Genomic DNA, 12847 nt, shown 5'->3' with positions numbered 1-12847 from the left:
TTTCCTGTGAAATCTCAAAGCTGAGATATCAAATAGTCACTTGGATGTACTGGTCTGTTGCTCAGATGTTTGGGCCAAATGTAAAGTCAGTGATTGGATGGTCCTGCAAAGGAAACTGAAAAAGGATGTCAATATAGGTAGGAGGGAAACCAGGATAATAAGAGATCATGGTCCCCAGGGGAGGAGAGTGCTTCAAGAAGAAGGGAGCAGCCAAAAGTGTCAGATGCTGTCAAGAAGTTATAGGAGAAAGAGACTGATAAATGACAGTGGGATTAGGAAGCATTATACTACAGAGAGCTGTTTGGGTGGTTGAGGAGGGTGAGGGGAGAACTAGATTGGAGTGATTTGGGGAAGAAATGAAGAGAAGTACAGATAAGCCATTTGTGATTTTTTACCCTTGAGGAGAAGAGACCTACAGCTGGAGGAGGAGGACACAGGGAAAGTCAAGGGAACATCTTCTTAGATGGGCAAGTCTGAGCACGTTTTCTCTACTCTTAGGGCGGATAGAGAAGAGATGCCTTTGATAGTTAATGAACATCTCTAAACAGCAAGACCTGTGTGTGTATGTGAGAATCCAAATTCCATATGAATTTACAAATACGTTTTTCAGGGATTATCAGCATTAGCAGAAACCACACATGCGTTGATCTTTTCCTCATGTGCGACCTCCACAACACGGAGGGCTGTACCTGTGGCACAGGGGAGTTATGCTGTAGTGCTTGGTTGGTTTTGGTACAGCATCCAATTCAGAGCCATTCAGCCTGGGTTGTGGTTATCGCTTAGAGAAAAGAAATGAGGATAGAGCATCAGTATTTTCTTTTCATCTTCCTTTGTTTTAAAATTTTGAGAATTTCCTCCACGTTCCTCTTATTGAGAACTATGCAAACACCAATGGCTCCATGCCCTCCAAGTTTAGGAAATAGGTTTTATTTCCCATCCCCTGCAGCAGTTAACTATGTACAGCTATCATCCCTAAATGCAGCACTTTGATCCAAAGTCCATTGCCAAGTCCAGAGCAGAATCTCAGTGGTATCTTAGTGAGAGAACCAAGCGATCCCAAGTCAGCTGGAGGCCCCATAGTGTGGCGAGACTCTCAGACCTGTGGATGAGCCACCTAAGTTCAGATTTTGCCCCCGCTCAATTTCCTCTTGGCCTTGAATGCAGAGTGGAATTGGAGCAATTAGTCAAGTGCTGCCTGGATCTGCCTGGCATTACTCATTTGAGGTTCAATCTCCTCAGGCTGTGAGTGCAGAACCTGCTGCCTTGCAGCGCTGTTCCAGTCTTGATGTCTAGAAAGCCTGTAAACACAGACTCTCCTTTTCCTACAACTGACTCTTTCCCTCAGTACACCTGCTTCAGAGCCCTGCTGTGTGTAGGTCAAGGGCAGGCAGTGGTAGCCTGCCTCCGAAAGCCCCCAACACTTAGGCTAAGGCTACGCTTGCTGAGGCCACCCAGCCATCTGCTTAGGGGGTGAGGCCTGAGCCCTGCTTGGGAGGCCTGATGCCTGCAGACCTGATGCTCTTAAAAGAGCCCCTCGCCTGTGAGCAAAGTCATCTTAAGCTGAGTCAGCTGGCAGAGTCAAAATTGCACATATGGGATAAAGCTTAAAGCTGCTCACCAGATCACCCAAAAAGCAATGACATGACCATAAAAGCCAACTGTGGCACAAAACAACTTGCTGTAAATTGCCGAGTAAACACCAGTGACCCACACTTGGTACAGCATCTGCCCGAAGCGTCAATCTCCAGGAGTCATTTTGCTCCCCAAATGCCGTGTCCAAGAGCCAACCCACCAGATGTTGGGGCTTGGGGAGAAAGGGCAACTAAGACCCTTTCCTTCCATCCAGGTTCTGAACCAATTTGAGAATTTGAAACAAAGGAGCAAGGCAGATGGAGGCTAACCCCCCACCTTCATTACTGATAAAATCGACATTGGATATTGCGTCTTACACCTGTGGGCAGGTGAGCATCCTGATACTAAACTCAGCCTCAGAAGCCTTCCCACCAGTGGGCTGAACAGGGGCAGCCTTCCCCACATGGGGGCAGAGCTTTCCTGGGAAGTAAAGCAAAACCTTGCTACCTGTGGATAGCTCTCTGCCACCGGAGGCAAAGAGTAGGGCTAGATTACCCCTGCCCGGTTTTCCCTCCTGTGTTTGCCGATCGAATTCCCGGTTCCTGCCCCCAAGAGAAATGTGTGCGAGAGACACATCTCTCAAAGAGAGACCAGGAGCTCTTGGAACCCCACCCAGATGGAAGAAAACCTCAGGAGCCAGGCAGAAATTCTCCACACAGCCCACCCTCCACCCAATAGCTCCTTCCTGAAGTAAGAGCTGGAGGTCAGATATCTGCTGCAGAGATGGAAGCCATTCTTAGTCTGGTAGCTCAAAGCCCTTTTAGCAGTTGACGACCATATCATCACAGCTTGATGTGCATTTACACAATCAGCATTTTCTGAGCGCCCTCTGTGTGCCCAGAACCAGGTCCTAAGACGTTACAAAGAAGTATGTAGCAGATTCAGCCCTCATCCTCTTTAGAAGGTAGGTGGGAACAGTACTTATATTTCTGAAATTTAGAGAATTGTTAGTAACTCATAGACACCATAGGAAACTAGAAGCAAACATCCATGAGCTGAGTTTGTCTTGAGCCGTATTGACCTTTACAGAGCCTTCAGCATGATTCTGGTTTTCTAGATATTCTGTCTAAAGAAAAAGTGTGTTTCCTTTCCCAGTGTGCCCCTTTTCATGAGTGGAAGGGGAGGGTATCTTATAATAAGACTGACGCGGGGTGGAGGGGGGAGATGACCTCACGGGCTCGAGGGCAGGCCGTTTCCCCTTGCGTCCCAGTGAAGAGCGCGGTCGGCCTCTGGCGGGTCTCTGTCAGGAAGTGCATGTGTAGGAACTGGGAAGGGTGGGGCTGCCCTCCACGGGCAGGACATTACTCTTCTTCCTCTTCCTGACCGCATTTCCCACAGCAGTCATGGTCACGGCTCAGCTTCCTGTCAGGGAAAACCCTGGCTACTGAGCGTCCACCTGCTGCAACCAGCAAACTAAGGACAGCGAAGTATTCCCTGCTGCTGCGAAACCTTGAGTTCACATGCAGACCCCTTGACAGTGGTACCCGGGGCCTCAGACATCTGAAGCAAAGATGGAGCCGTTCTTTGTGGGCCTCGGCAAGTCTTGCTCTGGGCCAGAACCTCACAGGCGAGTGAAGTGTGCGAGTCTGGGGTGGAGAGAAGGCAAAGCGATGTCATGGAACGGCTGCTGCAGCCAGGGTGGCCTTGGGGGCGGAGCGAGGAAGGGGGCTTCAGGGGAGGATGAGGGGGTCAGGCAGCCCAGTGGGTGTGGAGACGAGGGGTGGGCATCGATTCTCCTCATCCACCAGGCTACAAGCTGGCCACACACACTGTACTGGCCACAAAAGTAATGAAGGTCGCAGACTTCAAGAAGCCCGCAGTCAAGGAAGTTCATTTCTTCAGAACTTCATTGATCAATTCCAGGTTGGTGAGGACATGGAAGCAACCTAAGTGTCCATCGACAGATGAATGGATAAAGAAGATGTGGCACATCTATACAATGGAATATTACTCAGCCATAAAAAGAAACGAAATTGAGTTATTTGCAGTGAGGTGGATGGACCTAGAGTCTGTCATACAGAGTGAAGTAAGTCAGAAAGAGAAAAACAAATACTGTATGTTAACACATATATATGGAATCTAAAAAAAAATTGGTTCTGAAGAACCTAAGGGCAGGACAGGAATGAAGACAGACATGAAGAATGGACTTGAGGACAGGGGGAAGGGGAGGGGTAAGCTGGGACGAAGTGAGAGAGTGGCATGGACATGTATACACTACCAAATGTAAAATAGATAGCTAGTGGGAAGCAGCCGCATAGCACAGGGAGATCAGCTCGGTGCTTTGTGACCACCTAGAGGGGTGGGATAGGGAGGGTGGGAGGGAGTCACAAGAGGGAAGAGATATGGGGATATATATATATATATATATATATATATATATATATATATGTATGTATGTATAGCTGATTCACTTTGTTATAAAGCAGAAACTAACACAACACTGTAAAGCAATTATACTCCAATAAAGATGCTAAAAAAAAAAATTCCAGGCTGGTGGAGGGAGCTCGAGAAAATGCAGGCCCCCCGGCACTGTCATAGACCTAGAGGAGCAGTCATTTCAGGGCGAGCCCCGGGAATCTGTATTTTATAAGGTGTTTCTGATGTGCAGTAAGGTCTGAGGCAGCTGGTTGGGCGGGGCAGACGTCCATGGCCGCAGCAGAGGGCGACAAGCGCTGTGGTCCTGCGCCCGGGGACTGTGGGAACAGAGGAGCGGTACCCACGGGAGGGCTCAGGGCTGGGGTCTGGGGAGTTTTATTTCAAGTATCCGTTGGCTCCGTTCACCTTCTTTCTCACGTATGTCCGTCTTACCTTGGTGGCTGATAACAACAGCTGTGCGGGGTCCTCAGCGTCTGAATTAGGGCAGTTTGCTGTGCTTCTGGCCACGAGCCCTGTGTCTCCCACCATGGACTTCTCATTGGCCCACTGGGGATGGATGTCTGCAGGGATCTCATATACGTGGCAGCACTAATGATCGACCCTCAAAGAAAAGCTCCATCTGGGGGCATTAGTAGATCTTTAGAGTCTTCAGAGCTGATCTTTTGCTTTCAGCATCACTGCGTTATCTCCACCATCTCACCCTGAGGATGGGGCCGGGTGGCTTCTGTTCATTCTCATGGATCCTCTCCTGGAATCCTTACCACCCTGCATTCCCAGCCTGTCTAGTCTCCTACAACTGGACACAGAATCCCCTGAGAGATGATTCAGAGTAAATGCACCCACCACGTTCCTGCCTCCTGACTCTGTCCCCTGATGAATTCCAAGTGACGCTGGACCATCCTCAAGACCCCTGCTTAATCCCTCACCTCTAAGCCAGGACCAGACCCCAGGCTCAAGTAACTGGCTCCCTGCTGTCCTTCCTGGATGCCACCCCACTCCCACAGGGGGTGTCCCCAGCAGAAGGCAGGTTCAAGCTGTCTTTGTGACTCTGGGGGTCCCAGGAACTGAGAGACTATTGAAAGCTTCTTTCCTCTTTCCCCTAAAGGGCAGGTGGCATTGCTCCCTGAGCAGTTCTCCCCTGAACCCCAGCAGAGCCCGGCTCAGCCCTCGGAGGTGGAGGGAGCTGCCCACGGCAGAGGGAGCCCCTGCTCCAGTGAGGAAGTGGGAGGTGCACCTCAAGGAGAACCAGGACCTGTCCTCTCAGCAAACGCTGCCCCTCCATGACCGCAGACTCTGCCCCAGATGCGTGTCTGAACCCCTCCTGAGGTCAGGGAACAGAGAGTAGAACCAGCAGCTTCCTACTCTTAGACCATTTCAAATCCCATCCTTCATTTCCGCCTTCCCTGCATCTGCCATGATACCAAAGTTTTTCTGCAGTTGGAAAAGCCATAATAATAAGCAAATGAGGGCAATTTCGACTAACTGAATCCGTAAAATATGTATCCCAAAACACTACTGCATTTTAGTACACTGGAGGCTTTTTACAAGAAATATTGTAAATGGATATGGAGGGGTTTGGGGAATTTGCCCACCTCCTACAAAAACAGCCTTGATCTTATTAGATAAGGTATAGCTGGGGAAGAGAAGAGTGAAGCCAGGTAATGGGTCGTTCCATCTACTCCATCTGTGTAATCCATAACAGTCATTAGGACAGAAAATAATATCAAAAGCCTCAGCCTGCCTATAATTAATTCAGGCTAAATGAATATAGCATACCAAGGGGGTTCCAGAACTTTCTACCCCTTGCCCCTCCCACAGCTTTAAGGCAATCATTGGTCTCTAACCAATGTGCACCTGGCATCTTGGCCAGGAGGGGGCATATGTGAGCAGTGTACTCTATGCCTGACACTCAGGTCCCACCTACCAGTCTGAGGCAACTCCAGCCAGCTCACCAGGAGAGAGAAAAGAATTAGGTCATCGGAATCAATTCATTTTTTAAAAGTTCTCAAGCGTTGACATGATTGTGAATTTTTATTAAATTCCCTTAATCAACTTTCCTCATCGACAAAAGCTGTTATGATTCTGTGACGTGAACACCCAGATATTAGAAATACTTTTCAGAAACAAATTCTGTTTATCTAGACGACTGGTTCTCTTAGGAAAAACAATTGTCTGATAGCTGTTCCAATATAGGAGAGAAAATAAGCTGGGAAAAGAGAAATAGATACACAGGTACATGCCCCCCTCCACATATACAGTCATTTTTGTCTGTTTGGGGGGTTGGTTTTTTTTTTTTTTTAATTTTATTGAAGTATAGTTGATTTACAATGTTGTGTTAATTTCTGCTGTACAACAAAGTGACTCAGTTATACATATATATCTTCTTTTTCATATTCTTTTCCATTATGGTTTATCACAGGTACACAGTCATTTTTAAATGTTGAAAAATTAGACTACTTCTTTAAGTGAAAAATGAAGAGTCAAAAAAAAAAAAAAGCCCCTCTATAAAGGAGATTGGCACTTCTGTAATACTGGGCATCCTCTTCTATTGATTGGCTCTGTTGGTACCGCTCAGTTTTGTTTTGCTGTTTTCTGCCTTTTCTCGGCTCATCTCCCACTTGCCCTGGGCCTCCTGAGAGAAGATCAACAACACAGGGATGAGCGTGTGGGTGGAGGACCAGGGCAGGTGGAACCGCCCGGACCTGTCTGTCTGGGGTGTAGCACCCTCGCAGGTGGATGGGATCCTCCTGACGGTGGCAGCCTGACAGGGCTGTCTACCCCCTCCCGGCCGCCCAGCGCGGCTACGGCCACCTGGGGGACACGTGCTGCCCGCAGCCGTGGTGGGAGCTCTGGTCGGAGGATGGAGGAATCGCAGCTCTCCCCGAAGGGCAGGATCCAGACTTCTATTCTCCAGAGTCAAGATGGAATTCAGAATCGGGGTAGGTTTGTGACTTTGCTATGACTGTATGATTTTCTTTTTAAAGAGTTCAGGAAGGTGATAATGAGCTTACAAGCTTTCTCCCCCTTCAAGTAGAGTTGACAAATCTAGAGTCTGTTTTTCTTCTTAGGTTATTATAAATCATGGCTAACTCATGGCGGGAGGTTCTTTTTCTCTTTTCCTAGTCAAAGACATAGGGACATTCAGTGATCACACAGTAAGAGATCATTACCCGCCCCCCTTATTTTCCTTCAAAGGCTTTTATTTTAAGATGTAATCCTTGTTCTATGATATGTATATTTGACTAGTAAGACAGAAAAGGTTTACTGGCTTTGGCAAATTGTAGTCTAAATCATATCACTTTATTACTTCTGGTATGGGAAATGGTAAAAGTAGTTAGCTTCTGTGGATAAACAACAAGGTCCTAATGTATAGCACAGGGAACTATTGATATGTTCAATATCCTGTGATAAACCATAATGGAAAAGAATATTAAAGAAGAATGTCTATATGTGTATGACTGAGTCACTTTGCTGTACAGTAGAGATTGGCACAACATTGTAAATCAACTATACTTCTATTAAAAAAAAGTAGTTAGCTTCTGGGTTTCCCCATTAATTATATTTATTTTCTGCTACTTTTTGTTCTGAGGCAGCAATAGAACTCGTGACCAAAATGTAGCTCTCCTGTTAACTTAGCTCCAAATTTCTGAAAGAAATTTGCATTGTAATGAAAAACTTTGGAAATTCCTAACCTCATTCTGCTCTGTCTAGACCTTGGACTTCCTTTTTTTTTTTAATTTTTTATTTACTTTTTTTTGGCTGTGTTGGGTCTTCGTTGCTGCGTGTGGGCTTTCTCTAGTTGCGGCAAGCGGGGGCTGCTCTTTGTTGCGGTGCGCGGGCTTCTCATTGCAGTGGCTTCTCTTGTTGTGGAGCACAGGCTATAGGCACCCGGGCTTCTGTAGTTGTGGCACGTGGGCTCTCGAGCGCAGGCTCAGTAGTTGTGGTGCACGGGCTTAGTTGCTCCGTGGCATGTGGAATCTTCCCGGGCCAGGGATCAAACCCACGTCCCCTGCATTGGCAGGCGGATTCTCAACCACCGCGCCACCAGGGAAGTCCCCTAGACCTTGAACTTCTTAATGATACTTACTTAGAAGGGAACTCTCCGGTCTTGCTGATGACTGACCTATGAGAGAAGCATGGAGCTAGCAGAGGAACCAGGGGTGAGCCCAGAAGGATTCAACTCCCAGGGGCGTTCTGAGCTGGACTGCTGCCCCTCAAAAGGCTTCCATCTGACCCAGAGCCCTGAGAGGTTCCCAAGCAGTAACTGCTAACCGTACTGTCATTTCAACAAATATGTATCGGAAGCCAGTACGTGCCAGGCATTTTTCGAGATACTGACTTACTCTGGCCTCTAGCTAACCTACAGTTGAGAGGTATGAAAATCAAAAGTTGTCATTTGTTTTGTTCTGATGGTGGTTTCCAACCCTATTTTTCAGGCTGATGGTATTCAAGAAGAATCAAGCCAAGAGACTATTGTGAAAATGGTCTGATAAGTTTATTCATGGCAAGATAGTCAATTCCTTATTTAACCAGATATGCAAAAGATAGAAGGCTCAGCTGTGTTCTAAACTGCCAAAAGAGTTAGTGATTATTGGTAACATCTGGCATTCAGAAAGAAGTGTGAATCGTAATATTTCAAACACTGAGTGCCCAGTTGTGCTCCTAGTATATTTATTTAACAATATTCAGAGCTTTACAAGATGACAAAGTAATACGCTGACATGTGAGGGATTTCTTTTAACAGCTTTACTGAGATATAACTTACAGGCCATACAATTCACCCAATTAAAGGGTACAATTCAATGGTTTCTGTTACACTACATTATTCATTTTATAAGTTGTGGGAAAATCTATGTAACACAAAATTTGCTCTTTTAACCATTTTAGCGTGTACAATTTAGTGGTATTAATTACATTCATAATTTTATACCACCATCACCACTGGCTACTTGCAAAACTTTTTTGTCACCCCAAACAGAAATTCTGTAACCATGAAGCAGTAACTCCCCATTCTCCCCTGTCCCAACCTTTGGTAACCTCTAACCTACTTCTTGTCCCTAGGTATGTCCCTATTCTAGATATTTCATATAAGTGGAATCATACAATATTTGTCCTTTCACGTCTGGCTAATTTCACTTAGCATAATGTTTTCAAGAGTCATCCACAGCATGTATCAGAACTTCATTCCTTTTTATGGCTGAAGGGATAGTATGTTTTAATTTCCTTCTGTTTTATTCTCCCTCCCATAAATATACTGTAATTTCTAACCTGGTCATAGAAGAATCTTCAGATATTTTTCAGTCTACTGGTATTTTTATATTTATTTGAAGTCTGAAGAGACTCTTAGGAAGGTATTTATTTTCAGTTAGCTCTTTAAAGGCAGGGGCCATGGATTCATCTTTTTAAAAATCCTTTTTATCCCTAATGTCTAGCCCAAGTCCTGGCCTAGAATGAGGAAGCAAATTTATCTTGAGATGGACAGATGAATAGTTTATAAGGTTTTACTTTTAGGTACCAGGAAAGAGATTTTAAATAAAAAATAATATAACCTTTATGCTTTAGTTCTTTATTTTCTGGAACAATGCTATTTTCTTTTGACGTAAAAATTGCTAGCTGCAATTATTTCACACTCCATAGAATCACTAAACATCAAGAGTAGATGTGTTGTATAATATAAATATTTAACTGTGACATGTCAAAAGTTAACTTAGGAAATCTGCTAATGCCTAGTTCATACTAGTTTAGAGAATATTTGGTGGTGTTTTGTTTTGTTTTGTTTTGTTTTGAGGGTGATCAGAGTATCCCAGCTGCTAAGCAGTGTGGTGTCAATCAAGTCTTCTCAACTCATAGCTGCTCTTGGCGCTGTCTACATAGTTACTCTTTCTCAGTGCTGGGCTCAGGAACTGGGAACAGTGAAACTGAAACAGAAGCTGCTACAAGTTGGAGAAACTCTTAAGACACCTCACTGGAGTAGGGAAACTGGAGACAAGGGTGGATGTGGGTGATCCACAGTGTTCATCTTTAAATACAAAATGTAACTATGCTTCTGCCAGCTCTGTCCAAATAAGTAAGGATGTATGTGCATGTATATATGGGCAGTCCACCATTCAGCATACTAAAATGTGCTCTCATTGTGCTTTGACTATTTCAAAAGTTGTGAAGGACGTGAGAGAAAGGAGGAGGAATGCAAAATGAAGCCCTTGGTGAGGACTTGGAAGTAACTCATCAAAGGATACCTTTTCTGTAGATGATTCCCCACCCACTTTCTCAATGTCTAACCAAGAATAAACATTTGCACGTTTTATTTTTTTAATTTATTTTATTGAAGTATAGTTGATTTACAGTGTTGTGTTAATTTCTACTGTATAGCAAAGTGATTCATTTATACATATATATATACATTCTTTTTCATATTCTTTTCCATCATGGTTTATCCCAGGATATTGAATATAGTTCCCTGTGCTCTACAGTAGGACCTTGTTGTTTATCCATTCAATATGTAATAGTATGCATCTGCTCATCCCAAACTCCCAATCCATCCCTCTCCTCCCCTCCCCTCCTCTCCCTTGGCAACTGCAAGTCTCTGTGTTCTCTATGTCTGTGAGTCTGTTTCTGTCTCGTAGATAAGTTCATTTGCATTTGCCCATTTTAAATTACAACTAAGTGACTTGCTTTGTTGAGTGAAATCATGCCCGCTTTAGTGCATGCACTATTTCAGAAAGTCTATTCTTCAGTGAAGCTCCTGTGAACACCCAAAAAACCTGGCCGTGTTGCTCATTTGCAGCATAGCAGAGGCAGCACCCACCATTCACTTTGCCTGTGGTCCTCCCTCCTTATCTAGACGCTGAGCCCAGTTAGAGCTCCATGGATTGATACTCTAAATCCACCGTGGCCAGTGTCCTATATAGGGTAGGCACTCAATGATTATTTGATAGCAGGGCCTTCAGAAACATGACTGCAAAATGTTATCAAGTAAGGAGGCTGGTTTTCATAGACGGCCTGTATAATCTATCATGATGCCTTGTAAGTCATACCAGGAACTTAAATTAGTATTGCTTTTCACATTTCAAAGGCATACAGACTACCATTGGCCTCAGTGTAAAATAATAATTTCTGATTGTGGGACTCTATACTGTGTAGTCGAAAAGAAACCCCTTCCTCCCTCATTTCTCGGTGATAGCCTCTAATCATCTTTGAGTAATTTTTAAGATTCTTTCTAAACCACCATTTCCTTCATTATGTCGGCTGGGGAACAGCTTCTCCTTGTATGAATGGAATGGTTCTCATTCCTTTCCAAGCTCAACCACCCACCTAGTAAGAAAAGGTAGCTGTAAATCTCAACCAACTTTCTTTTTCAACAATTATTCTGGGAGCAAAGTCAGATGATAAAGTCAGCTCACCACCAAATATTTATTGAGGACCTGGGAGAAGTTTCAGGTAACCATTAAAGAGAATATAAGTTCTACCCAAACCTGATTCCCCAAGTGCACTGTGATTTCCATACGTAAGGAACAGTGGGAAGAGCATCCCCAGGGCAGGCACTAGCCTGAGCAAAGGCCCAGAGGTATGAAAAGCTAGAGTATTCCTGGGGAGTGTTGAGTGTTCCAATATGGCTGCAGTACCTGTCCAGACCCTAGAAGGCTAACTGCTAAGATAAGGAGTATCTGCTTGATTTGTAGACCATAGGGAACTATATCAAGCTTTCCTGGCAGAGAGTAACCTACGTTCTGAGTTTTAGAAGAGAGCCATGTAGAGATGGCTTGAGGAAGCAAGAAATTGAATTTAGCAAGATATATTAAAGAGGTCATTGTAAAGATTCAGCCCAAAACTATGAAACTGACAGTAAGGAGAGGAAGGATGGAAAGAAGAGACATAGACTTAACTGATTCTGTTTTATGGCCTATGTACAAGTTATTATGGCAGTTGTTTATTAAGCTCCATTGTCTCAATGTTTGTCCCCATGGGATTTTAATTTATGGAAGTGACTGAGTGACAACACAGAGAGACTAATGCCACTAAAAGATTTTTATTACTTACATTTCCCAAGGTGGGGGGGGGGTGGCTGGCATGTCATGTAGGGCCACATGGGGAAGCACCAGTGTTGGCCAGGAGGCAGAAAGAAGTGAGAGGAAAGCCTAGGCCAAACCTTTGTTGGGGTTTCCATGGGATTGCCCATGAAGGGCAGGGCAGGGTCCACAGTTTAGGATTGACGCGTTTGAATAATTCCAGCTGGCCTTGGAGCATAGGGGCTTCCCCTGGTTGTCTGGTACCTGGCTCTGGGGTTTTGTGTGAGAGTTAGATAAGGGAGTGGTTCAGAGATCATTGGATCACAGGGGAGACGTAAAGAACTTTGGCTATTTATTTGGTTCTACAATTAATGGATACTAAATAGACAAATACAGAATCTAAGAAAACACGAGTTTGACGATCTCTATATATATATCAGGACAGTTGACTAAATGCTTTATATGCATTATCTCACTTAATCCTCTCAGCGATCTGCAGTAAGTACCAAATTGTCCCCATTTTACACATGAAGCAACTGAAACCTAAAGGGGTTCAACAATTTACCCAAGTTCATGTAGGTAATAATTTTCCCAGCCAGATTCAATCCTACTCCACCCCCTGCTACTAAGCTCTGCCCCACATGGTCTTCTCCACTCGATTATTCCTCACTCTGGGCTCAGGATGTGAGACTAGTGCTGCTGTAAAAGGAGTGGTGGAAACTTATAGAAGCTTCCCCAGGGCTCACTGGACTGGGGAACAGAGGTGGATTCATGTGGTTTACTGTCTCTCTATAAGTCTTCCTATTTCTACCTGCTTTGCCAGAATAGTGTGA

General features: G+C 44.8%; 1 protein-coding gene across 7 annotated transcripts in view; it reads left to right on the top strand.

Moving 5' to 3' along the window:
• The window catches only part of PLEKHG1 (pleckstrin homology and RhoGEF domain containing G1), a 225932-nt gene that overhangs the window by 88124 nt on the left and 124961 nt on the right, over positions 1 to 12847 (top strand). For 3 of the 7 annotated variants that reach the window (XM_082405442.1, XM_082405438.1, XM_082405447.1), the window contains exon 1: positions 6673 to 6947. The exons of the other annotated variants lie outside the window; for them this stretch is intronic. In XM_082405442.1, coding sequence (XP_082261568.1) covers positions 6869 to 6947 — 79 coding nt within the window. In that variant the 5' untranslated portion in view covers positions 6673 to 6868. Of the gene's footprint in view, positions 1 to 6672; positions 6948 to 12847 lie in introns of those variants that run through there. 7 annotated transcript variants of the gene reach the window in all.

Source organism: Balaenoptera borealis (genome assembly GCF_965194805.1).
Source record: "Balaenoptera borealis genome assembly, chromosome: 9".
NCBI lineage: Eukaryota > Metazoa > Chordata > Mammalia > Artiodactyla > Balaenopteridae > Balaenoptera > Balaenoptera borealis.
This window is presented reverse-complemented; position numbering and strand designations above follow the sequence as displayed.